Source organism: Dasypus novemcinctus, chromosome 23, assembly GCF_030445035.2.
Source record: "Dasypus novemcinctus isolate mDasNov1 chromosome 23, mDasNov1.1.hap2, whole genome shotgun sequence".
Taxonomy (NCBI): domain Eukaryota; kingdom Metazoa; phylum Chordata; class Mammalia; order Cingulata; family Dasypodidae; genus Dasypus; species Dasypus novemcinctus.
The window spans coordinates 12,656,736-12,684,238 of NC_080695.1; the positions used below are offsets into that span (position 1 = coordinate 12,656,736).

At 36.2% G+C, this 27,503-nt stretch overlaps 1 protein-coding gene and 1 pseudogene across 6 annotated transcripts in view; one reads left to right on the forward strand and one right to left on the reverse strand.

Moving 5' to 3' along the window:
- PMS2 (PMS1 homolog 2, mismatch repair system component) overlaps positions 1-27,503 on the forward strand; it is a 40,128-nt gene that overhangs the window by 7,334 nt on the left and 5,291 nt on the right. For all 6 annotated transcript variants that reach the window (XM_058285773.2, XM_012525612.3, XM_004459702.4 and 3 more), the window contains 7 exons: positions 6,506-6,673; positions 7,572-7,669; positions 8,617-8,716; positions 11,891-11,975; positions 13,023-13,178; positions 16,134-16,998; positions 24,502-24,669. In XM_058285773.2, the coding sequence (XP_058141756.1) occupies positions 6,506-6,673; positions 7,572-7,669; positions 8,617-8,716; positions 11,891-11,975; positions 13,023-13,178; positions 16,134-16,998; positions 24,502-24,669 (1,640 nt within the window). The remainder of the gene's footprint in view (positions 1-6,505; positions 6,674-7,571; positions 7,670-8,616; positions 8,717-11,890; positions 11,976-13,022; positions 13,179-16,133; positions 16,999-24,501; positions 24,670-27,503) is intronic.
- LOC139437398 (isopentenyl-diphosphate Delta-isomerase 1 pseudogene) lies at positions 21,307-21,979 on the reverse strand (annotated as a pseudogene).

Genomic DNA, 27,503 nt, shown 5'->3' on the forward strand with positions numbered 1-27,503 from the left:
ATATTTTATTCTCTTAGATGCTACTGTAAATTTAATTTTTTCTTGATTTCCTGTTCAATTACTTATTACTAGTTTATAAAAACTCTACTGACTTTGGCTCTTTTGATCTTGTACTTGCCACTTTGCTGAATTCATTTGTTAACTTTAGCAGCTTCGTTGTGGATTTTTCAGGATTTTCTGTATATAAGATCATGCCATGTACAAATAGAAGGAGTTTTATTTTTCTTTCCAATTTGAGTGCATTTTAATTTCTTTTCCTTTCCTATTTGCTCTTTTTTTTTTTTTTTTAAAGATTTATTTATTTATTTAATTCCCCCCACCCCACCCTGGTTGTCTGTTCTCTGTGTCTATTTGCTGCGTCTTGTTTCGTTGTCCGCTTCTGTTGTCGTCAGGGGCAAGGGAAGTGTGGGCGGAGCCATTCCTGGGCCGGCTGCACTTTTCCTTTTGTGCTGGGCGGCTCTCCTTACAGGTGCACTCCCTGTGCGCGGGGCTCCCCTACGCGGGGTGGCACTCTTTGCACGAATCAGCACTGTACCTGGGCCAGCTCCACGCGTGGGCCAGCTCCACACGGGTCAAGGAGGCCCAGGGTTTGAACCGCGGACCTCCCGTGTGGTAGACGGACGCCCTAACCACTGGGCCAAGTCCGTTTCCCCCTATTTGCTCTTACTAGAACTTGCAGTACAGTGTTGAATAATAGTGGTGACAGTGGGCATCCTTGTCTTGTTCCTGATCATAGAGGAAAAGCTTTCAGTGTTTCATCATTGAGTATGATGTTAGCTGTGAACTTTTCATAGATGCCCTTTATCATGTTGAAGAAATTTCCTTCTATTCATAGTTTCCTGAGTGTTTTTATTAAGATGGATGCTGAATTTTGTCAAATGCCTTTTCTGTGTCAACAGAGATGATCATTTGTTTTTTCCCCTCTATGTTCTATTAATGTGGTGTACTACATTAATTTTATTATGTTGAACTACCTTTGCATACCGGGGATAAATCCCACTTGGTCATGGTGTATAATTCTTTAGTTATGCTGTTGTATTTAGTTTTCTAGTTTTTTGACATTTATGTCCCTAAGGTTCCCCTGTCAGCTACAATCACATTTATAAACCAGCTGTCTTGGTTATATTCTCTATAATGTGTTAACATCAGCTCTATCCATTTCCACACTTTTACAGCCAAGGAATTAAAATTTCTATGTACATTAAGCATCAGCACCCCTTCTCTCATGCTATCCTTTTATTTCTGTTGGGTCGGTGGTCAAGTCCCCCATTCATTTCTGATTTTAGTTGTTTATACCCTCTCTTTTTTCTTTGTCAGTTCAGCTAAATGTTTGTTGATCTTTTTACAGGATCAACTTTTGGTTCCTTTGATTGTCCTTATGTTTTAAAATTTTCTGTTTCATTTAGCTCTGCTCTAATCTTTGTTATTTCCTTCCTTCTGTTCACTTTGGGTGTAGTTGCTCTTCTTTTTTTTTGATCCTTCATTTGTGAGGTTAGATTACTGATTTGAGATCTTTTTTTCTTAATTTATTGATGCATATTAATAAAGTATACAATCCATCCAAAGTGTAGAATCAGTGCAATTTGGTATAATCACATAGTTTTGCATTCAATTCAGACATTATTAGAGCATTTTCATTATTCCAGTGATGATGATGATAATAAAAAACAAAAAGACCAAAGAAACTCATCACCTCTCACTCTATGCGTCCCCTCCTATTCTGTTTCTGTCTCTCCAGCTTATTTGTATTAATATTTTGTATAGATGGAGGCAAGCAATATGTAGTACCCCTTTTTTCTAGTTTAGTTATACCCTCTCTTTTTTCCACCCTTGTCTATTCAAGTGTTCCTTAATGGAGGATTATTAATATATAACTGTACACTACTGTCCATAGTTTGCTTTAGTTGTATTTTTGCCTGATATTAACATCTTGTAACATTAGGATACACTTGCTCAGTTTCAAAGAAAAACTATCTTATGTATGCAGTATTACCCATACTTATATTTCATGTGAGGTTTCACTATGCTATAGTCCCATGTTACATTTTTTAGCTTTCCTTCTAGTAATTACATGACCTCAGACTTTCCCTTTCAACCACTGTCATACCCATATAATAGCACTGCTAGTTATAGACACTACGATGTCCTATTACCATTTCTGTTTATTTCCGTAGATAACAAACAACCTTTTTACCAATTCTGTACAAATTAACCCTCAGCTTTCCATTATCTAACCTCCTTCTATTTTCTGGTGACCCATATTCTGTTTATTAACTCCATGAGTTTATACAATATATTTAGTTCATAATAGCTCAGTCATACACTAGTTGTCCTTTTTGTGTCTGGCTTACTTCACTCAACGTAATGTCCTGCAGGTTAATCCGTGTTATATGCTTCATGACTTCATTTCTTCTTACAGCTGCATATATTATATTATGTGTACACTACGATTTTATCCATTCATTTGTTGATGGACACCTGGGTTGTTTTCATCTTTTGGCAATTGTTAATAATCCTGCTCTGAACATTGGTGTGCAAATGTCTATTCTTGTCACTGCTGTTAGTTCTTTTGGGTATATATCTAGAGGTGGTATTGCTGGGCCACGTGGCAAATCTATATTCAACTTCTTTAGAAACTTAAAATGCTGGTAATACACTACTTTATTCAGCCATTTTATTTATTTGGTCTTTGTCTTATTCTCTGCCCCCCCCCCCAATTGTTCTTTTAATGCCTACTTTCATATTTATTTGATTTTGTGTAGTGTACCATTTTGAGTTCCTTTTCATTTCTGTATATATTTTTCAGGTATTTTCTTTGCAGTTACTACGGGGCCTAAATTTTACATCCGAAGTCCCTAACAATCTGATTTCATACCAACCTAACTTAAATAGCATATGCATATACTGTTCCTATATCCCTCTGTTCCCCACCTTTTTTGGTACTTGCTAAAAATTATATTTTATTACACATTCTATGTCCAGAACCATAGATTGTTACTTTTTATGCATTTGTGATTTATAACCCCTAAGAAGTGAATAATGGCATTATTTACCAAAAAATAAGTACTGGCATTTATAATTATCCATATGGTTACCTTATTTGTTTATGCTGTTTTGATCCACTGACTAGTGTCCTTCCCTTTCAGTCTGAAGAAAAACTCCCTTTAGCATTGCTTATTGGGCAAGTTTAATGCTGACAAACTCCCTCAACTTTTATTTATCTGGGAATGTCTTAATTTCTATCTCATTTTTGAAAGAAAGTTTTGCTGGATGTAAAATTCTTGGATGGCAATTGTTTTTTTTTCCAGCACCTTAAATATTTCATCCCACTCTCTTCTTGCCTCCATGTGTTTTTTCTTTTCTTTTATTATTATTTTTTTCATGGTTTTTGATAAGCAGTTGGCACTTAATCTTATTGGGACTCCCGGTACATAACACATTGCTTTTCTCTTGGAACTTACAGAAATTTCTTCTTGTCCTTGGCATTTAACAGATTTTATTGCTCTGTGTTTGTGTGGTTCGCTTTGAGCTTATCCTGTTTGGTGTTAATTGGGCGGCTTAAATGTGCATATTTATGTCTTTTGTTGAATTTAGGAAGTTATCTGCCACTATTTTCTTTGAGCATTCCCTCTGCCCCTTTCTCTCTTATTCACCTCCTGCAGGTTCCGTAATGCATATATTAGTATATTTGATGGTGTCCCACAAATCTCTTTAGTCTCTGTTCCTTTTTTTTTTTCCATTCTTTTTTCTTCTCAAGCTGCATTATTATTGTTTTGTCTTTGGAGTTCACTGATGCTTTCTTCTGCCTGCTCCAATCTATTCTTGAACTCCTCTAGGGATTTTTTTTTTTTTTTTGAGGTACCGGGACTCATAAGTGGGAAACCAGTGCCCAACCACTGAGCCACATCAGCTCCCCTGAATTGTTTTTTTCATTTGTTTGCTTGTTGGGTTGTTTGTTTTGTTTGTCTTTAGGAAGCACCGGGAACCGAACCATGTAGTAAGGAGATACTCAACTGCTTGAGCCACATCTGCTTCCCAGGGAATTTTTCATTTCAGTTATTGTGGTCTTCAACTCTTTTTACTTTTTGGTTCCTTTAAAAATTTATATCTCTTTATTGAGATTTTCATATTGTTCACTTATTGTTTTCCTGGTATCCTTTAGTTCTGTCTCTGTTGGGTTTTGTTGCTGTTGTTGGTTAGTGTTTTTTTGTCCCTGTTTATCTCCTTGAGCATATTGAGGATCTTTTTTTTTAAGTCTGTGGTAAGGCAAGAGTTTGGTTCTCTTCGTTGATGATTTCTGGATATTTCTCTTATTCCTTTGGGTGGCCATCATTTCCTCTTTCTTTTCTTGCAGTCTTTGTTGTATACTGTACATTTAATATTTTAAAGTGTTAACTTTGGGATTTAGTCCCTGAGCTTTTCCTTAAGTTTGTCTCCAACTAATGGTGTGACAGAGATTTCCTTGAGTGCCAACTAACAAAAACAAATTGATGCCAAAAAAAAAACCACTTTTCAGGATGTTTGCAAATTGCCTCTCTGTTGCTGGTACTGTCTTGTAGATGTAGCCTTCCTTTGAAGACCAGCCTGAGGCAAATGTGCCGTGCAGGATCCTCTATGTCGTTTCTGATCCTGAGTCTTGTCCTGGGCTTGTGCTTGGTCATGGCCTTAGAATTTCCCATGTTTGCAGGAATCCGAATGCCCCTCTATTCCCTATGAAATATACTTTCTGCCCATCCTGGGTGCTCTATTATATACTTTGCCCCAGGCCACTTTAACTTCTGTTTCCTATACTGCTTTAGCTGTCCTCCAGCTGCTTCTGACTGGCAGGCAAGTTCTGGGGCGAGTTTCCTGGTTCACTCTTTCAGGCTGCCACCTGATAGGTTGACATCGACATACAGCACCCTCCTATGCTCTTAGGGCTTATACTGCTCCCTCTGGTTCAGGGCTAGAACCCCATGGTGGGAGCACAGGCTGCCTCTGTACCACGCTGGGGAGGGCAAAGAGAGGGACAGCAAGGAATCCAGGAGCTTCTTCTCTCATTGCCCAGTTTGCCCGGTTACTGCAACCCTTTAACAGATTTCCGGAGTTCTGAGGAAGATGGCTCTGCTAGTTTTTGCTAGTTGTTGAAAGCTTCTGTGGGGAGGTGGCACTCTGGAACATCTTACACTGCCATCTTGGTTAATCTTATTTTTAATAAGTTTATTGCTCTTATTTTCCTGAAGATGATTTATTACAATCTTTATGAGTGAAAATGAAACAATAAAAATATAGCTAAAAGCTATATAATTGTTATGATTTAAAAGCAGATTATAAAATATCCTGTATGATTACAGTTTTGTAAAAACAAAACATCCAGTCTAAATATGCACTGAAAAAAACCTGGAAGTACAGGTGCATGAATGCTACCAGTGGTTACCTGGGATGTGCAATCACCTATTCTTTGTGTTTTTTCCTTGTACCTCTGTTATGTGCATATACTGCTGTGAACATTTATTTATTTTTAATCAGTTACTCAAACATGTAGCTGAAAACTTTCTTGTTAAGTAATCTGTTTAGTTTTAACTTTATTACATTTCACAAAAACGTGTTTAATACAGAGAAAACTTTTTATTATTTTTTTCATGCTGTGAAAAATTAGCACCTCAGAAAATACAGGAATAAAAAACTTACTTGCCAGAGATAACCATTATTAACAGTTGATGTATGTCTTTTCAGACTCCTTTTAGTTTTCAGTTTCATTTGTTTGTATTTGAAAAAATTTCCAGACAGATAAATTATTAGAGTAAAAGCAAGTAATATTGAATGTAAAGCATTCATATAATATAGAATTATATGTGGTAGGGCATTGAAATAGTCTCTGACTACCCTCCAAAGTTTGTTTTATATCTTTTAGACTTTAAGTGTGTACATGTATATCCAATTTTTATACAAATGCTTAGATTTAAAAAAAACCCAAATAGGTTCATATCATATATACAGTTTTTCTCTTTTAAAACAATGAGGATTGCATTACATATGACTTTTTCCAGTGTATTGTAGATCTCTTTTTTGGTCAGTGACACTCTTCTTTATCTTGCTGTATCATTATGTGGACGTACCATAATTTAATTAGCCTATTTGTTGGTGATCACTTTGGTTGTTTCTGAGTTTTTACAGTTGCAACTTATTTTGGTGACTGTTTTTCTAATTTATCTTTGTACATTTCTGCCAGTCTTTGTAAGGCTATAAATTTCTAGAAGTGGGATTACAAGTCCAAAGGGAATGTACTTTTCAATTTCTCTGCAGTGGGCACGGACCTTTTAGAAATGAAAGGCATGTGAACAGGAGCCAAAGCCCTTGAGCTCCGTTTTATACTGTATTGGAAGATGCCCCTTCAGGGATCACTCAATCAGGAATAGTTCCCCTTATTCATAAATGGTGATATGAGAACTTTAAATTAGATATGACTTGAATTATGTAGTCACTAAACGATTAATGTTGAATCTTGTTTGTGTTTTATAAACAGGAGTATGCCAAAATGGTACAGGTCTTACATGCATACTGTATCATTTCAGCAGGCATTCGTATAAATTGCACCAATCAGGTTGGACAAGGAAAACGACAGCCTGTGGTATGCACAAGTGGAAGCTCCAGCATAAAGGAAAATATTGGATCTGTGTTTGGGCAGAAACAGGTAGTGGTGGCTAGTTTCATTAAAACATTTTATTGTTCCCATGATTATGGCTGGTTTCTCTTGTCCTTACCATAGAATGATATTTGGAGAAGAAAATCCAATCATTGATTTTTTTGGTAGTGCCTTTTATGAAAATTGCTTAATATGTGAGAGCTGAATGTTTTTTATTTTATTCTTAAAGAGAATGAAATAATGCATCCTTTTACTGTCTGTCTAAGAGAATATAAAAAGTATTATTGTGGGCTGAGTATTGATTATGAATCGTAGGAGCTAAAGTGTTCCATCTGCATAATCAAAAGTCAAAATTAGGTGGCGGACTTGGCCCAGTGGTTAGGGTGTCCGTCTACCACATGGGAGGTCTGCGGTTCAAACCCCAGGCCTCCTTGACTCCTGTGGAGCTGGCCCATGAGCAGTGCTGATGCGCGCAAGGAGTGCCCCGCCACGCAGGGGAGCCCTACTCTCAAGGAATGTGCCCTGTAAGGAGAGCCGCCCAGCGCAAAACAAGGTGCAGCCTGCCCAGGAATGGTGCCACATACACGGAGAACTGATAAAACAAGATGACGCAACAAAAAGAAACACAGATTCCCGTGCCGCTGACAACAACAGAAGCGGACAAAGAAGACACAGCAAATAGACACAGAGAACAGACAACCAGGGTGGGGGAGGAAGGGGAGAGAAATAAATAAAAATAAATAAATCTTTAAAAAACAAACAAACAAAAAAAAACTAAAAGTCAAAATTATAGCATTCCAAGAAGCAATTATTGAGATTCTTCACGTTTCTTTGAGTTTTTAATGAAGATAGCTTGACCAGAAAAGAAAACAGACTCTCATATCTTTCTTAAGTCAGTTTCCTCTGCCTTTATTAGGAAATAACTGTGAATTATGGTTTCTTTTAGTTGCAGAGCCTCATTCCTTTTGTTCAGCTGCCCCCTAGTGAGTCCGTCTGTGAAGAGTATGGGCTGAGCTGTTCCAGTGTGCTACATAATCTGTTTTGGTAAGTTGATTGCTGCCAAGAAAATTACAGTGGAGCATTTTCTTGTGCTGGTTTTTTGTTGTTGTTGTTGTTTTTGTTTAAAGCTCAAGATAGTGATTTTAAGGCTTAAGAGTTTCATATGCCCATTATAGAACTGTGGGCAGTATTACTGTTGAAAAAGAATTTGTGGTAAGGACTCACTAACTTCAAAAAGTATTCTGGGTAACTGTACATTTGAGGGGGTTTCTTCTTGAATTAGTCTTTCTAGTAAAGGTGCTATTTGTTGAATAATTAGAATAACTTTTCAATTACTTAATGTATAATGTTTCGCTTGACTGGAATCTGGTAGAAGGCATTCAAGGCTGCTTTTCCTTTAATTCTTGCCTTACTCATAGTCCAGTCCAGTATCATTACTTTAGTGTAAGAAAAATATATAATTTCCACCAGCAGGATTGGCTGCTGCCTGAAAAGAGAAAGATGGAATTTCATTTCTTTATGTTAAGGTATAGTAATTGAGATGGATCTCAAATAGAACAAGCCCTTACCAGCACCTTAGTAGACAAAAGTTTACTAACTGAGAGCAGATTTTAAAAGGGTATGGGGTATGGGTAAAGATCCAGAAGACAAGATTAGACTACCTGAACAGCCAGTGGGGCAAGTGGCAGCCAAGGATTTAATAGGGAAGGTGAGAGAGCTGAAACAAATGAGTTTACTTTGCCTGTGGTGGATTTGTTGATTGTAGGAGCTTTAGAGCATTCTGTAGGGTCTGAATTCTTTTTATAATTCGTAAATCTTAGATTCCATTTTATGGTACACAGACACACAGTAACAAATTTTAATACTTATTAATAAGCATGTCACCAGGTGTTTTATTTTTATTTCATTTACTTTAAGGGGATACCATATGATAAGTGTTTCTAATTCTTTTCATTCTGGAATCCTGAGCTTATCATATTAACATTGCCTAGTATCTCAGGTTTCATTTCACACTGTGATCATGGTGTTGGAAGGAGTTCAACTGAGAGACAATTTTTCTTTATCAATCGACGGCCTTGTGACCCAGCCAAGGTATTAACTTTTTTATTTTTTTAATTTTCTTTATTCGTTATTTAATAACCTTTTCTGATACAGTCAATTTACATGAACTTTGGATTTTGACTCAGTGTTTAAAATTATCTTGTTACACCTTTTTAAAGGTCATCTCTACAGTTTCATCTTATGTGTATGTACATACATTCATTAATAGCCCATGTATTTATTTGTTTTAGTAATTGCCCCATTTGAAGAAGGTAGACATTTCAGAACATTCACCATCAATTAGACTTTTCAGTATAGACTGATGCACATGCATGTGGGTGTCTATATTGTCTCTTCCTTCTGTCCATTTTCCAGGAAAATAAGGGCCCAGATTTTTTTTTGCCTCAACTTTAAACTGATTTCATCTTGATATGGTTGCATGTGTTTTTACGTGTGTGTGTGTGTGTGTGTAACGTGTTTGTGAGAGAGTACTTTATGAACAAATAAGTGCTCTAAGGTAGTTATGATGGTTAAGAGTAGCATTATTTTAAAAATGTATGGGTCACCTACTAGAGAAACTGACACAACTAGTTCATAGTGGTCACTTCTGTGTTTGAGCAACAGTGAAGCATTAGTGGGGTTTATATGAACTTTGAAGATGTGAAAAATTAAAGGTTTATAATTTAAAAGGTTTATATTAACATTGACATTGTTGAAAAGTAAACGGTATGTATTAACTTAGATAATTAAAAATTAACGAGATACTATTTTACTATGTTTGCATCAACAATTGAGGCAAAACCAGCTTGATACTGGATGTATGGGAGAGGCAGCAATGACAGCATCTTGCCTTGCAGATGTGTTTCTTTGTCTGAATGTCACCACATCAGCAGGTTAGCACATTGTTCCCTGAGGTACTCCTACCATTGAAATGTTGACTTAGATATAGATGAGGAGCATCCAAAGGCCTTAAGAGTGAAAAAGGCAGGCAGGCAGGATTGAAGGAAGCACTTTTTTTTTTTTTAACCCCATATCCAAGTTCCAGTTATATTTGAGATAACCAGATTTAGTTTCAGATAATTATTGAATATTTTGGAAGTAGAATATTTTGACAAATTTTGTGGTTAAATTACTAATATGGAATAAAAGTATTATTTAATAGGAATCTGCATAGTCTAATGCTTTTTTAGTGTCCTCATTTCATGATTTACTTCTAAAATCTTAGAAGTAGCATCACATTTCAGATAATGGAATGAAGATTCTTTAGAGGTCTATCTTGATGTCATTAATACTGAGTAATACTAACATGATAGCAGCAGTTAATTCCTTTATTTTAAGAATTTCTTTTAAAGATATGCAGTTATTTATATTCCTTGTTTTCAATTAAAATTTTCTAGCATATGTGCATGTCTCGAATTCTAGTAAATATCAAATGATTTTCCATATATCTAAGTTTAGAATCTATCTCTTTTAGTAGACAGAAATTTGTCTTCCTGGGCCAGGCAGTCAAAATGAATGCCATTGTCTTTCTTCCTTATTGATGAATACTGCTGATGATTCTAGTCCCGGATACATCTAAGAGTAGAGGTGACATCTGTCATATTTGAGCTCCATCTTTCCTGTGAGCTGTTATTCTTCTGTTTTCATTGTGCTACAAATCAGCCTATAGCATCAGCACTTCCACATGGTTCACCTTTGCTGGCTTTGCTGTTTCAGGATGCTTCCACTCCTCCCTCTCACATTGCACACCCAACTGGTTGACTGGGGTAGGGGGCTGGCCATGCAGGCCTGGTCAGCATTCCTCCAAGGGTTCTTAGAGTCCCAGACATCTTCATTTTGTAGTTTTGACCTCTCCTAGATTGTTTTTGGTCTCCATTCACCTGTTATTATTATCACAAGTATCTATGCTGAGAGCCTGATTAAGGGCCACACAGTTGAATGTAGAGTACTTGCTTTATGATTCTAGCACGAGAACTCAGATAAGACAAAGAATTCCTTATGTTTCTGTAAGGTTATGATCTTTAACTGATTTGACAGCATCAAGAAGTGTAGACATGGACAAGTGAGGGAGGAAGGGGCGTTCTTCTATAAATCCCCAAAAGAAGAAGATGATGTTTTTTGAACGAATCGATTTCTGTGGGGGTGGGGCCCTTTTAATTGGACTACATCAGTGAGGCTTGACTCTGGTTGAGTCTTTGCCCTCTTACTGGAACTTTATATAAACAGAGGCACAGAGAAAGGAAGCTGCCATTTTGATCCTGCCATGTGAGAGCTGCATGTGTTTTAGTGGTTCAGTTTTGACTTTGCATCTTCAGCAAGGGACTGGTGTCACTTTAAAATTCACCTTTATTGGCAGTGGACTTGGCCCAGTGGTTAGGGCATCCGTCTACAACATGGGAGGTCCACGGTTCAAACCCTGGGCCTCCTTGACCCGTGTGGAGCTGGCCGATGAGCAGTGCTGATGCGCGCAAGGAGTGCCCTGCCATGCAGGGATGTCCCCGCATAGGGGAGCCCCACGCGCAAGGAGTGCGCCCCGTAAGGAGAGCCGCCCAGCGCAAAAGAAAGTGCAGCCTGCCCAGGAATGGCGCCGCACACACGGAGAGCTGACACAACAAGATGACGCAATACAAAGAAACACAGATTCCCGTCCCGCTGACAGAAGCGGACAAAGAAGATGACGCAGCAAATAGACACAGAGAACAGACAATTGGGGTGGGGGTGGGAGAGGAGAGAAATAAATAAATAAATCTTAAAAAAAAAATACACCTTTATTGTTCAACTTATAACTTTTTTTTAACCTATAATGCAATTAGAGCAATTTTTAAAATAATCTCATTGCAGTCATTAAATACATTTCTACGTATATGTGAATGTTTTATGAACATTTAAACTACCCCTGAAATGAAATTTCTTCATGAAATTTCGTGAATTGGGAAAAGATTCAGTTTTAGGAATCCATGAATAAAACTGTCCTTCTGAGGGGCATGAGAAAACTTTAGGGTAATAAATATATTCATCTGGATTTGGGGATGGTTTCATGGGTGTATATTTATGTCAAAACTTATTAAATTGTACACTTAGGAAATTTTATTAAATATGCGCAGGTTATTGTATGTCAGTTATACCTCAATAAAGCTTTGAGAGGTTGGTTAGAATAGCATGTTTTTAGAACATTGGAGAAAGAGAACATTTATATTCTTTTCTAATTTCTTTATTTTGATATAGGTTTCCAGGCTTGTAAATGAGGTCTATCACATGTATAATCGACATCAATATCCATTCGTTGTTCTTAACATTTCTGTTGATTCAGGTGGGTTCCACTGAGATTTCAGTAAAATTGGTGATTTACTCCTAAAAGGATGAAATGAAATTATAAAGTTGTGATATGACTGGAAAGAGACTTTTGTGGTAATAATTTGTGGTAAGGTAATTTTATTTTTTTATGCAAACTTTCCTGCTTTCTACTTGAAACGACATAATTATGTTAAGGAAAATAGGACTTTTCATGTCAACCAAAGAAGAAACTAGAAAGATGCCATGAAGTTCCGTAAGACTAAAGTGTTCTTGGTTTTGAAAAAACTGATTTCATATACATGCTGTTTATTAGTAATAATAGCATTGTTAAAATTTTGGTATATTGCCATTCTAGTATTTTTTCTAAATACTTACATTTATGCACACCTTAAAATATGTGTAGAGAAAATAATTTTGGGGTAATTTTATATTTCCTTTTTTATCCTTAGACATGAACATTTTCTTTTCCCATGTAATTAAAAATTATTCAGAAACATGATTTTAGTAGCTACATTATATTCCAGCGTATGGATATGCCTTGGTTTTTAATTCTTCTATTTTTAGATATTTAAGTTATTTTTTAGTTTTTCGAAATTATAAATCTCTACTTATAATTAAATACTTATCTTTGATTATCTCAGGATAAATTCCTAGAAATGTAATTAATTGGACGGTGAATATGATTTTCAAGGCTTTTTCTGTATCGCACCAATTTACACATCTACCCTAATTTACTAGGTCTTAAAAATTTTAAAACAAATTCAGTTAGGTATTAAAACGATATCTTACTTTAGTTTGCAGTTTTTAATGTGTTTATTCACATTTATTTTTCTTTTGCAATTTACCGATTCCAGTTCTTACATATTTTATCTACTTAAGAAATTGGTCTCTTTTTCTTGTTTATTTAAAAGCCTACTTTTAGAGTTTATGGATATTAATCTGGATGTGGTAATGTTTTTAATGGTACTCTTTGTAAGTACAAGTGGGTAAGATGGTAGAGTAGGGAAAGTTCTGTAACTAAAGGTTAACTTAAAAATAATAAGTGTCTTCTTTTTTGCCTTAGAATGTGTTGATATCAATGTTACCCCAGATAAACGGCAAATTTTACTACAAGAGGAGAAGCTTTTGTTGGCAGTTTTAAAGACTTCTTTGATAGGAATGTTTGATAGTGATGTGAACAAACTTAATATCAATCAGCAGCCACTGTTAAATATTGAAGGTAAGAAAAATACAAGGGCTTAAACAGCTATTAAAACTTTTAGCTACTGCAATACTTTCCTTATTTTTGCCAAGGTAAAGTTTTCAACATGAAATGTATCTTCTCTTTTAGACAGTGAATGTTTCTTGCTAGAAAGTGTCTGGCTACAGATTTAAGGTAATCTGTTGAAAAAGGTGGGAGTGACCACATTTAGCACACACAGATATGCAGTATGGTCTGTCTCAGGAGATATTGGTCCCTTTAGTTTTTCTAAATTTTAAACAGATAATGTGAGCAGAAGTCTACAGTAACTGTACAGTCTTAACGCCTTTGTCATTTCTTTTACTATATATTTTTGAGTTACTTTCTTACTAGTTGCCCTGGGGATTACAGTTTACATTTTATAACAATCTAGTTCAGATTAGTATCAACATTAACTTCAGTAGTATCCCAAAACATTGCCTCTATATAGCTCATCTCCTTGCCACCTTCTCTGTACTGTTATTGTCACACAAATTATATCTTTATACTTTTATGCCCATTAGCGCAGTATTTATAATTATAGCTTAATTCAGTCTTTTAAATCATATAGGAGGGAAAAAGTTGCATTTATATTGTATTTTATTATATTTTATTTTATATATTTACTTAGTTACCTTTACTGGTGCTTTTTGTTTCTTGTGAATCTGAGTCAGTCTGGTATCCTTTCATTTCAGCATGAAGGACTCCCTTTAGTATTTCTTATAGGGTAGATCTGTTAGGAGTGAATTCTTTCAGTTTTTGTTGTCTGGGAATGTTGGAATGTCTTAATAGTGCCCTTTTTTAAAAACATTTTTTAAAGCAGTTGTAGATTACAGCAAAATCATGCAGAAAGTACAGTTTCCATATTATTCCCTACCCCTGGCCCTCCCAGTTTTCCCTAATTTATTTTTTAATTTTTTAATTTTTAATTTTTTTGAGGCTCCGGGACTGGTGATTGAATCTGGGACCCTGTACATGGGAAGCCAGCGCTCAAGCACTGAGCCCCATTGGCTCCCCTTAGTCAGTTTTCTTGTTTGTTTGCTTATTTGTTTTTGTTCTAAGGCAGCACCGGGAACCAAACCCGGGACCTGCCATGTGGGAAGTAGGCATTCAACTGCATGAGTCACATCCACTCCCCTTCTTATTATTAACAGTTTGTTTCAGTGCGGTATATTTGTTACAATTGATGAAAAATATTAACTAAAGTCCATCGTTACATTCAGGTTCCCTCTGTACAGTTTTTTAGTACAACACAGAGTTGTGGGTTTTTAAAATATTTTTATTGTGGTAACATACAACATAAAATTTCCCATTTAACCACTTTCAAGTATAGAGTTCATTGGTGTTAACTACATTCACGGTGTTGTGCCCAAAACATCTAAATATCTGGAAACACAGTTGAATCAATGCCCTTCTTTTAACCATTTCGTGGATGTGTTGCATTCATGTAGACACAAACATATAAGTGGGTGGATTGATTAATTTTGACAGTGACAAACTTTTGAAATCTGTCCCAAGATCAAGAAGGAATCCATAGAAGACCACTTGATCCCCTTTTCAGACTCTAACCCCACAGTGGTAACCATTTTCCTAACTTAACATCATACATTAGTTTTGTGTTTTTAATTTGAAATAGTATGCAGTTCTTGTGATTGGTTCCTTTCAGTATTTTACTTGTGAGATTAATCTAGGTCACGTGTGGCAGTTCATTAATTTGTTCATTTGTGTCTAGTATTCCATTGTATTCAGATATTATCGTTAGTGGACTTTGAGTTGTTTCTAGTTTTTTTCTGTTTGAATGAAACTTCCTTGAACTTCCTTGTGCACATCTCTTGGTGAGGATATGTAGGCATTGCTAATGGGAGTAATGACACTGGCTCACAGGTGTGTGTAGGTTTAGGAGACATTACCAGAGTTTTACAAAGTGGTTGTAGTGTTTTCACTGCTGCCAGCATTATTTAAGCATTTCATTTGATCCTCATTCTTGTGAACCCCTGGTGTTGTTCATTTGTTTATATTGTCTTAAAAATGTAGAACATAAAAAATATATATAAAAAATAAAGTTTGCCATTTCCCCCTTTTTAATCTCATTTTTTATTTTTTAAAGATTTATTTTATTATTTATCCCCTCCATTGTTTGCACTTGCTGTATCTATTTGTCTTCCTTGTTTCTTTAGGATGCACCAGGAACTAAACCTGATACCTCTGATGTTTCCCCCATTTTTAAGTACAAAATTTGGTGGCATTAATTACATTCACAGTGTCACAGTGTTGCACAACCATCAGCAACACCACTTCTAAAACTTTTTCATCCCCCCAAATAGAAACTCTGTCCCCACAGTAACACCTCATTCTCCTTCCACTGCATCCCCTGTAACCTCTAGTCTACTTTGCGGAATTTCCCTATTCTAGACATTTTTGTATGAGAGTCATACAATATCTGTCCTTTTCTGTTTGAAACTTACTTTACTCAACGTGTTGTTTTCAGGGTTCTTCCATTCTGCAGCATGTATTAGAACTTTGTTGCTTTTTATGGCTGAATTACATTCCATTGTACAGATAGACCCCATTTTATTTATCTGTTCATCTTTTGATGGATACTTGGGTCCCCTAAGTTGGTTTTTTTTTTGCTTGTTTGCTTGTAACTTTGTTTTTTGTTTTTAAGGAGGCATGGGGGGGTACTGAATTTGGGGCCTCCCATGTGGGAAGCAGGTGCTCAAACACTTGAGCCACATCTGCTTCCTTGTGTGTTTTTTTAAGTTTACCCATTCTGGTGAGTATACAGTGGCATCATATTAGGGCTTTAATTTTTATTTCCTTTATGACTAATGTTGGCCAATTTTCATATGTTTATTAGCCAAAGATATCATTAGGGAGGTGCCTGTTCAAGTAAAAATATCCTTTTATTCCATTTCAGTACAGTACCTGTGTTCTCCTCCATTCATATTTACTTAGGTAATTTAATGAAAATGCGTTCGACAGAAATGGAAACGCCCCTGCCAGAAAAGCAGGCCAGTCCTCCTGTGTTAAGAATTCGAGGAGAAGAAAAGAGGGCAGTGAGCATTACCAGACTGAGAGAGGCCTTTTCTCTTCATCAGCACATGAAAACGCCTGGACCGAGACAAATTTCTCCAAGACAAAAAGCACACATACCACCGCCTAGCACTTCAGAGTCCCTGCCCTCCCAGAAGTGCATCTCTGGAAGAGATGTGTCAGGTCCTCAGGGAGAAGTGATATGTACCGATGAGGGGCCCTGCGATGGGTCGGACAGACTGGAGGTGGAAGAGGACTCGGGGCACAGCAGCACCCCAGTGGGCTCAGAGGAGGAGCTCTGTACCCCGTCGACAGGCAGGTGCATCAGCAGCGGCCATACTACAAATTCCCCTGAAGACAGATCTTCACAAGAGGAGGGGGGCTCTTGTGAGAAATTACCTGAAACTGGCCATCATTTTTCAGAAACAGAGTGTCATTTAGACCAAAGGGATATCGGATATGAATTTAGAGTTTTGCCTCAGTCATCTGATAGCTCATCCTCAAAAACAAAGTGTCTTAAAAAGGAAAAAATTTCTTCGAATACTGACATTCCTCAAAAGTTGACTAATCCTCAGAACATTTCAGTATCTCTGGTTGATATAGCTGTTAAAATTAGTAAGAAAATAGTGCGTCTTGACTTTTCTATGAGTGCTTTAGCTAAACGGATGAAGAAGTTATATCAGCAAGAACAGCAAAGAGAAGGTGAACAGAATTATAGGAAATTTAGGGCAAAGATTTGCCCTGGAGAAAATCAAGCAGCAGAAGATGAGCTAAGAAAAGAGATAAGGTAAAGTCTTTCCTTAAGAGCATTTTACTTATTTTAGTGACCTTCTTTGAATGACTCAAAGGCTGAACCTTCAAAACTCAGGGTTTGCCCTGTTGGGTGTCTTTTGCTCTTTTCCTTCTCACTCTGCTTTAAAAGATTGGCACTTTTTCTGCCTCTGTGCTTCCCTGAACTGGCTCCTGTTGTCTGTCCAGATAGTTCTCTTGGGATCTTCCTTCATCGCAGGGTCAATGTACCCCAAAAAGGACTCCTTTGTACTTCTTCTTCTGCCTCTGATCCTTTCTCCCTACTCCTAGCTCCCTCTCCCAGATTCTAATTTTGGAGTCAGTTGATTCCATAGATTCCTTGTGTTCTACCAGTATGCATCCTTGGGAACGTTTTTTACCTTGACCAACTTCTATTCATTGCCTCTCATTCTCTCAAATTATTTTTCTTTGAATAGTGTTTTCACTGTGCTATTTTTTTAAACTTTCGTTATGTTAATATATAGATAATGCATAATTTCCCATCTTAACCACTATTGTATATACAAATCAATAACATTAGTTATATTCACAATATTGTGCTGCTATTGCCACCATCCATTACCAGAACTCTTTCCTTACCCCAAACAAATTCTGTACCACTTAAACGATAACTCCCTAATACCCTCCTTCCCCTGGCCCCTGGTGGCTTCTAATCAGTTTTCTGACTCTATAAATTTGCTTATTTTAATTATTTTATATAAGTAGGTATCATATTGTATTTGTCCTTTTGTGCCTGGCTTTTTTTACTCAACGTAATATCTTCAGGTTTCAGCTGTCGTAGCTTGTATCAGAACTTCATTCCTTTTTTATGGCTGAATACTATTCCATTATTTGAATACCCTATTTTGTTTGTCCATTCATCTGTTGGTGGATACTTGGGCTATCCAACCTTTTGGCTGTTGTGAATAATCTGCTACAAATACTGATGTACAAATATCTGTTTGAGTCCCTGTTTTCAATTCTTTGTATATACCTAGAAGTAAGAACTGCTGCAGTGTTTTCTACAGTGGGTGTACCATTTTACATTTCTACCAACAACATAGGAATAAAATAGGAATTATTCCTATTTCTCCATATCCTTGCCAACACTTATTTTCAATTTAAAAATAATAATAATCATCCCAGTAGGTGTGAAGTAGGGGGTTGTTGTGGTTTTGATTTGCATTTCTCTAATGGCTAATAATGTTGAGCATCTTTTCATGTGCTTAGTGGCCGTTTGTGTATCTTTGGAGAAATGCTTCAAGTCTTTTGCATATTTTTAAAAAACTTTTTGTTTATTTTTTATTAGAGAATTTCTGGGTTTACAAAAACACCATCATGCATAAAATACAGGATTCCCATATACCGCCTATTATTAGCACTTTGCACTGGTATGGTACAGCTGTTACAATTGATGAAAGCACATTATTATATTTGTTCTATAAACTATAGTTCATGCTTTAACTTAGGGTTCATGGTGTTGTGCAGTTCCATGGAATTTTTAAATTTTTATTCCAGTTTCATATATACCACCTAACATTTTCTCTTTAAACTACATTCATATGTATATTTCAATGCTGTTAATTTCATTGACAATGTTGTGCTACCATCACCACTATTCATTTTAAAAACATTTTCATCATTTCAAATAGAAACCTTGTACATTTTAAGCCATAACTCTCTGTTCCCTATACCACCCCATCTCCTGGCAACCTATATTTTAGATTCTGACTCTTTGAGTTTGCTTTTTCTAATTATTTAGTATCAGTGAAATCGTACAATATTTGTTCTTTTGGTCTGGCTTATTCCACTCAATGTATTTTCAGGGTTCATCCATGTTTTTGCATGTAACAGAAATTCATTCCTTTTTATGTCCATTGCATACATATACCATATTTTGTTTATCCATTCATTGGTTGATAGACAGTTGGGTTGTTTCCATCTTTTGACAATTGTGAATAATGCTGCTATTAACATTGGTGTGCAAATGTCTGTTCAAGTCCCTGCTTTCAGTTCTTTTGAGTATCGACCTAGTAATGGGATTACTGGGTCATATATTTAACTTTCGGAGGAACCACCAAACTGTCTTCAACAGAGGCATCGCCATTTTTCATTCCCCCACCAATGAATTGGTTATTCCTATTTTTCTGCATTCTCTCCAATACTTGTAGTTTTCTGTTTTTGTTTAATAACAGGCATTCTAGTGGGTGTAAAATAGTATCCCTTTGTGGTTTTGATTTGCATTTCCCTGGTGGTTCATCATGTTGAGCATCTGACCATTTGTATATCTTCTTTGGAGGGATGTCTCTTCAAGTTTTTTGCCCATTTTTAAATTAGGTTGTCTTTTTGTTGTTGAGTTGATGGATTTCTTTATATATTTTTGATACTAAATCCTTTTCAGATTTATGGTTTCCAAATATTTTCTGTCATTATTTAGGTTGTTGTTTTACTTTAATGATAGAGTCCTTTAAGGAACAAAAGTTTTTTATATTGATAATGTTCCGTTTACTTATATTTTCTTTTGTTGCTTGTGCTTTGGGGGTAACATAAACTATTGTCTAACACAAGGTCCTGAAGCTGCCTCCCTATGTTTTCTTCTAATGAGTTTGATAGTTCTGGCTTTTGTATTTAGATCTTTGATCCATTTTGAGTTGAATTTTCAATATTGTGTGAGGTAGGGTGCCTGTTTCTTTTAACTGGGTTGTTTTGTTGTTGGAATTCTTCATACATTTTAGATATTAAAACCTTATCAGAAGTATGATTTTGAAATATTTTCTCCTATCCCATGTGTTGTATTTTTACTTTTCTGGAAGAACAAAAGGTTTGATGAAGTCTTGTTTATCTGTTTTTTTCTTTTCTTGCTTGTACTGTTGTTGTATCTAAGAAGTCATTGCCTTATAAAAGGTCCTGAAGATGTTCCCTTATATTTTCTTTTGAGAATTAATGGTTTTAGCTCTTATATTTATTTCTTTTATCATTTTTTAAAAAAATGTGCAGAGTTTTTATTGCTTCTACTTATCAATAAAATAAATATTTGCTACATAAGGTAGTCTTTCCTGGAATTATAAATACATTGTTTGGGGTTAAAGAATGAATTTTTCTATTGAATGTATGTACCATTTAGCTTTGTAAGAAACCTTTTTTTTTTTTTTCATTATTATATAACATTAATAAAACTGTCTTAAGATTTCAAATCTAAGAAATCATGGTAAGAATTTAAAAACTTAGTTAAGGTACACTTTTAAATATTAATATGCACATATTCTGTAACCTCAATCTGTTTAACACATACATTAGCCTTGTCTCTCTCTTTTTTTTTTTCTTATAATATGGCCTGACTTGGTAGAGCAGAAAGTTCTTGACTGGGGGTGACTTTGACTCCCCCAGGGTACATCTGGCAATGCCTGGCATTATTTTGGTTGTCACAACCTGGGTGGGAGAGAAAGGTGATACTGGCACCTAACGGGTAGAGGCCAGGGATGCTGCTAAATATCCTACGATTCACAGGACAACCCCCAAAACATTTATCTGGCCCAGAATGTAAACAGTACCAAGGTTAAGAAAACCTGTTATAGAGTGTGACAAAATTCCCATTTTATGAATAGCCCTCTGTCCACTGTAATTCTGAAAGCATATACTTTACTAATTGCCAAGACCTATTAAAAGATTTAACCTAATCAATATAAATGCCTGCTCATTACCAAAAGCAGTGATTAACTTTAAATATCAACTGATATTTCAGATTGATTAAGCCACAAAATCGATTTAGAATGACAGAGATTAGAGTATATACCATTTAATTTCCCTTGAATCTGCTCTACTAATTTAATCTTTTGATGCTGAAGTGAATTACCACTGTTTTGAGGTAGCCAAGCAAATAGCTTCTTTGCACATTTTTCTGGACCATGACTTAAAAAAAATCCTGATATATAAAGTATCTGGCAAATAGCAAAGTGCTCTACAGAGTGTTCTAAAAATGTTTATCACAACAGTGTCAACACTGAAAAGTTTCATTTATTCAAATTTGTCATGCGCATGTTTTACAACAGGTTAAATTTATTTGTATTCTCTATTTTGCAATGGCTCATAAATGTCTTCTTTTACAAAGAACAATTGTTATATATGGGATATATGATATAAAATTAAGAAGTCTGTTGCCTTTTCCACCCAAATTCTAGACATAAAAGTATCAGTGTAGCAAATCAGTTTTACTAATAGAGAACCAAATTTTTTAAAAAATCCCACAACATCCTGAGTTTACTATTATGGAAATTCTCAGTACTTTACTAATCATTCATCCTCATATTCACATTCTATATATTTTCTCATGTTCAACAAACTGATTCAAATGATTAAGTTTTCCCACCATTTAAAGAGAAAAGTTTCTGCAATAATTTTAAACCATAGGATTATCTTAATTTTACCACTGACTGCTTTTTGTCAGAATTTCTTCTAGTTCTTCCTTTGACATATAACAATAGCTTTTAATCTCATTTGGATCTGGATCCAAAGTTACAGTCTTCCTCACAAACAAAATATAATTTTGTGTTCATCCCAAAATACCATCAGATTGGGCCTTGTGAATTTGTGTTATGTAATTAATTTCTTCTGGAGGAACTACTTCTGTGGAAATTCTGAATTCAGTTTTTAAACACCTCCGTGCTGCTTGTCTTACTCCATTTGCATCATTTCTTCATGTTCTTCTGGATTACTTAATGAATGACTACAATAAATGATGGTAAAACAACCTTGAAAGGTAATTTTAGCATTTTATCTCTACCATAGTAGGAGGTTATTTTCGGTATCAAATAAGAAGACATTAAAAGTTCCATGTAATAATCCTTTCTCATTGTTTCCATTCCGTGACAGTTATTTTTGGTCTCAGCTCCAATTTTATCATTTTCATCAAGAATAATACACATCTCTGCCAGAAGTTGAACCTGGTGCTCATTGAAATTATTGTTGTTTGCTTCAGGCATTGTTATAATATGTCTGATCTGTCCTAAAATACCCATGTTCCTGCAACTGCAAATTGCTAGGTGGCTGAGTCTGGAGATGAGAACGCCACCTGCCTCTTTGATCCATTTTGAATTAATTTTTGTATATGGTATGAGACAGGGGTCAACTTTGATTCTTTTCCATGTGAATATCCAGTTTTTCCCCCAGTACCATTTGTTGAAGATAATACTGTTTCCTCATTGAGTGGACTTGGCAACCTTGTTGAAAATCAACTGGCCATAGATGTGATGGTTTATTTCTGAACTCTCAATTCTATTCCATTGGTCTTCTTTTTTTTTTTAGAAGGTATTGGTTATTGAACCTGGGACCTTGTACACGTGAAGCAGGCACTCAACCACTGAGTTACACCTGCTCTGTGTACCAAACTGTTTTGATTACTGTATGTTTGTAATAAGTTTTGAAATTGGGAAGTGAGAGTCCACCAACTTTGTTCTTTAAGATGGTTTTGACTGTTGAGGTCCCCTTGTCATTCCATATGAATATGATGATTGGCTTCTCCACTTCTGCAAGAAAATGCTGCTGGAATTTTGATTCGGATTGCATTGAATCTGTCCATTGCTTTGGGTAGTATTAACATCTTAACAATTTTAAGTCTCCCAATCCATGGATGTGAGATGTCTTGTCATTTATTTAGGTCTTTAATTTCTTTTAGCAGTGTTTTATAGCTTTCAATATACAGGACCTTTACATCCTTGATTAAATTTATTCCTAGACTTCTGATTCTTTTAGTTGCTATTGTAATTGGAATTGTTTTTCTTGATTTTCTTTTGGATTGTTTGTAACTGATGTATAGAAACACCACTGATTTTTTTGTGTTGGTTTTATACCCTGCCACTTTGTTTAATTCATTTATTAGCCCTAATAACTTTCTTGTTTTCTATATATAGGTAGGGTCATGGTCACCTGTGAATAGAGATAATTTTACTTTCCAATATGGATGCCTTTTATTTCTTTTTCTTGCCTAATTGCTCTGGCTAGAGCTTCCAGTACTATGTTGTGTAGAAGTGGTGAGAGCAGACATCCTAGACCTCCTCATGATCTTAGGGGGAACGTTTTCAGTCTTTCATTGAGTATGATGTTTGCTGTGAGCTTTTCAGATACTCCCTTTATCATGTTGATGGAGTGCTCTTCTATTCCAGGTGTTCTGAGCATTTTATCAAGAAAGTGTACTAAATTCTGTCAGATGCCTTTCTGTGTCAATTGAGATAATTGTTTGGGTTTTTTTCCTTCATTCTATTATGTGGTAAATTACATTGATTTTCTTGTTTTGCATTCCTGGGATAAATCCAACTTAACCATGGTATATAATCCTTTTAATGTGCAGTACTGTTGGATTTGATTTGTTAGTATTTTGTTGACTTTTGCATCTATATTCATAAAGGATATTGGTCTGTAATTTTCTTGTGATATCTTTTTCTGGCCTCGTTATTTAGGAAAAAATTAGAATGGCATATTGTCAAAAGTTTGAGTTCAAAAGCATTGCCTAGGATAACGCTAAGTAAAAATGTGAAAATATACACACCTAATTCCACCTCTAGGAGTTTATCTCTCAGAAATTCTCCCACAAGTGTGCATATAAATGTGCAAGAATGTCTATTGCTGCTTTTTCTGTATTAATAAAATTGGAAACATCTTAGATGTCCTTCACTAAAGAATTGATTGAACAACTTGTGGTACATTTGCTAATGAATTTCTAGATGGTCTTAAAAAAAAATAAAGTATGTATTGATCTGGAAAAACATCTAAGATGCGTTAATGACAAGCAGAATGAATGATATGAAGAGTATGATTCCTTTTTTTTTTTCAAGATTTATTTTATTTATTTCTCTCCCCTTTCCCCCTATTATCTGCTCTCTGTGTCCAGTCATTGTGTGTTCTTCTGTGTCTGCTTGCATTCTTGTCATGGGGCATTGGGAAATTGTGTCACTTTTTCTGTTGCATCATCTTGCTGCATCAGCTCTCTGTGTGTGTGACTCCACTCCTGGGCGGGCTATGCTTTTTTCATGCAGGGTGGCTCTCCTTGTAGGGCGCACTCCTTGTTCATGGAGCACCCCTATGCTGGGGACACCCCTGTGTGGCATGGCACTCCTTATGTGCAGCAGCACTGCATGTGGGTCAGCTCACCACACGGGTCAGGAGACCCTGGGTATCACATCCTGGACCCTCCATATGGTAGGTGGACGCTCTGTCAGTTGAGCCACAGCTGCTTCCCCATTTTTTATTTCTTAATTTCTAAAAAATTAGTGTATAGACAAAGGTCTGGTATGTTAAACATACACCAAATTATTACTAGTGATAAGCAATGCTGTCTCTGGAGAATCAGATGAATGAATGAATAACTAATGTCATCTTTAGAAAGTGGGATTATTAGAGACTATTTTATGTTTTTGAATTGTTTTAATATTTTTATTACATCGTTTTGTTTTATAATCAGCAAATAATCCTTCAAAATGTTTTGTAACTATTATATTTCTATATGCAGTAAAACAATGTTTGCCGACATGGAAATCATTGGGCAGTTTAACTTGGGATTTATAATAACCAAACTGAATGCAGATATCTTCATAGTGGACCAGCATGCTACGGATGAGAAGTACAACTTTGAGATGCTCCAACAGCACACTGTTCTCCAGGGTCAAAGGCTCATAGTGTAAGTTCATTTCGGTGTTCAGAATTTTCATTGTTGTTTCACCCCTAGAAATTTAAGATCTAATAGTTTAGGTATGTATCTGTTTATATATAATTATTGCTTTTTTTTTTTGTCATAAGCAATTTTTTAAATCTTCTATCAACTTTTTTATATCTTTTTACTTCATAATAGTCTTAGTTAGCATTTATTGAATGTCTTTTATGTGCCAGGTGCCATTGAAGCAGTTTAGGTGTATTTAATTTATTGAACCCTCACAAATCTCATAAGGTAGTTAACCATCCTCATTTTTAGGTGGTGAAACTGAGGTTCATCCAAAGAGGTTTAACAACAAAGTGTGGTTTTTTCCCTTGTTTTTTTCAGTGTGTTTTTAATGTATTGAATCATTTTATCTATTAAAAAGTGTTGATCAGGGAAGTGGATGTGGCTCAAGTGATTGGGCTTCCGCCTACCATATGGGAGGATCTGGGTTCAATCCCTGGGGCCTACTGGTTAAAAAAAAAAAAAAAAGTGTGCCCATACAGTGAGCCGAGTGCCTGTGGTGCAGTGAGCCAGTGCCTGCGCAAGTGAGTTATGCAGCAAAATGATGTCGCAATAAAAGAGAGACAAAGGGGAAAGTCAAAGTGAGGCACAATAGAAACCAGGAACTGAGGTGGTGCAAGTGACAGGGAACCTCTCTCCACATAAGAGGTCCCCAGGATCGAATCCCGGTGAATACTAGAGGAGAAAAACGACAAGAGAAGAAAAAAAGAGAAATATATACAGAAGATCACACAGTGAATGGACACAGACAGCAAAAATAGTGGGGAGAGGAAAATATATAGAGATACATGGGGAAAAAAAGTGTTCATCTCTGGTTGGCCAGAAAATCCTTTAATGGGGGGCAATGTGTAGTCTTTTTATTTAAAATATGTAGAATTTATTTGTTACGCCAGCCTGTACTTTGGTTTTCATCTATAGTAGAGGAACTTCACTGCAGAATTGGGCATTTCTCTCTCCTTTGCCAAATTGAACACTTTAATTTGATCTCTTTACAAGGTGGTGTGATAGTATATAATGTAAGCCAGAAGACTTTAAAAAATTCTTAGAAGTCATGGATTTTCAATTGAGAAATTAAACTACATTGGCAAATAAACTCAGATCCCAACAGAAGGTGATCCCAGTGTGGAGAAATGTACCACTAAAGCATCGCTAGGCTTGGAAAATATACCTAATTTACTGAGAAATTTATTTCCTCTCTTTCCTATGGAATGCATTCATTGTTATTAATTTTTAGTAGGAGTAAATGGTAATAATAAAGACATTTAGTAAGTTACTTTTTAATACTGAAATACTCCCACCCTTTTTAAAGAGGGACTTTGCAGTTTTGCCATTTTGCATAAATAAGGTCTCTTTCTGTGACATTTCCAAATTGACTCAGAATCATAGGCCATATTGGATCCCATATGGACCATTCTTGAAGATTAATAGATAAAGACCAACATTCCATATTAGCTTGTAGGGCTGTACATGGTTTGACCCTTTCATAACCCTTCTTCGTGATCCCTCCTCTTGCTATTTTGGCCATCTTCCGTTTTCCCTTGATTGACCTGATGAATTCCTAGACATCTGTTTAAAAAAGAAGTAGATATATATGCATGGGTCCAGAAACTTCAGAGGACTGTCATAGGGCTTTTAAACAGCTGTTGTGTCTGCCTGGAACACTTTCTCTTTTCCCCTCCCCTATTGCCTAATTAACTCCCGTTTATCTCCAAGTCTCAGTTCAGAGGTCACTTCCTCAGAGAAACCTCCTTCCTAACTTGTAGTTTGTACTTATAATTTATTTGTATGGCTGTCCGATTAATGTTTTCCCCACTAGATTATTCATGAGGGCAGAGACTGAGACTGTGTTTGCTCACCATGATAATCCTGCTGTATTAGTCAGAGTTCTCTAGGGAAACAGAATCAACAAAGGATATCTGTCGATAGTAAGAGATTTATCAGAGTCTGTCATGCAGCCGTGGGGATGCACAAGGCCAGGTTCCGCAAGCAGGCCGCAACCAGGATCTCCAGTGAAAGTGCATTGAAGGTTCTTAGAGTTCTGGGGCCCATGCGCAGTGCTGATGAGCGCAAGGAGTGCTGCGCCACGCAGGGGTACCTCCCACGTAGGGGAGCCCCACGCATAAGGAGTGCACCCCGTAAGGAGAGCCGCCCAGCGTGAAGGAAAGTGCAGCCTGCCCAGGAATGGTGCCACACACACGGAGAACTGACACAACAAGATGACGCAACAAAAAGAAACACAGATTCCTGTGCCGCTGACAACAACAGAAGCGGACAAAAGAAGACATAGCAAATAGACACAGAGAACAGACAATTGGGGTGGGGGGGAGGGGAGATAAATAAATAAATCTTTAAAAAATAAAAAAATAATAGAGTTCCGAGAGATGTTGGCTGTCCAAAGACAAGCTGGGGAATTCTCTCTGAATGCTGGAATCACTTCCCCTTTTAAGGCATTCAACTGATTGGGTTAAGCGTCACTCATTGCTGATGGCAATCTCCCTGATTGATGTAAATTGTAATCAGCTATTTATGATTTACCACTGCAGTAAAGTCAATGGTGACTAAAGTCCATAAATGCCATTGTATTACAGTTAGCCCAGTGCTTGCTTGACTAAACAGTTGGGCACAATTACCTGGCCAAGTTGTCACAATAGTGTAACCATCACACCTGTCTTGAGTGGTATTTGCCTTATTAAGCACTCAGTAAATCCAGGAGGAAAGATGGATGGATGGATAGATGGAAGGATGGATAAATAATATAAGCAGAGGAAGGAGCAAAATAGCAAAGCAAATGTTAT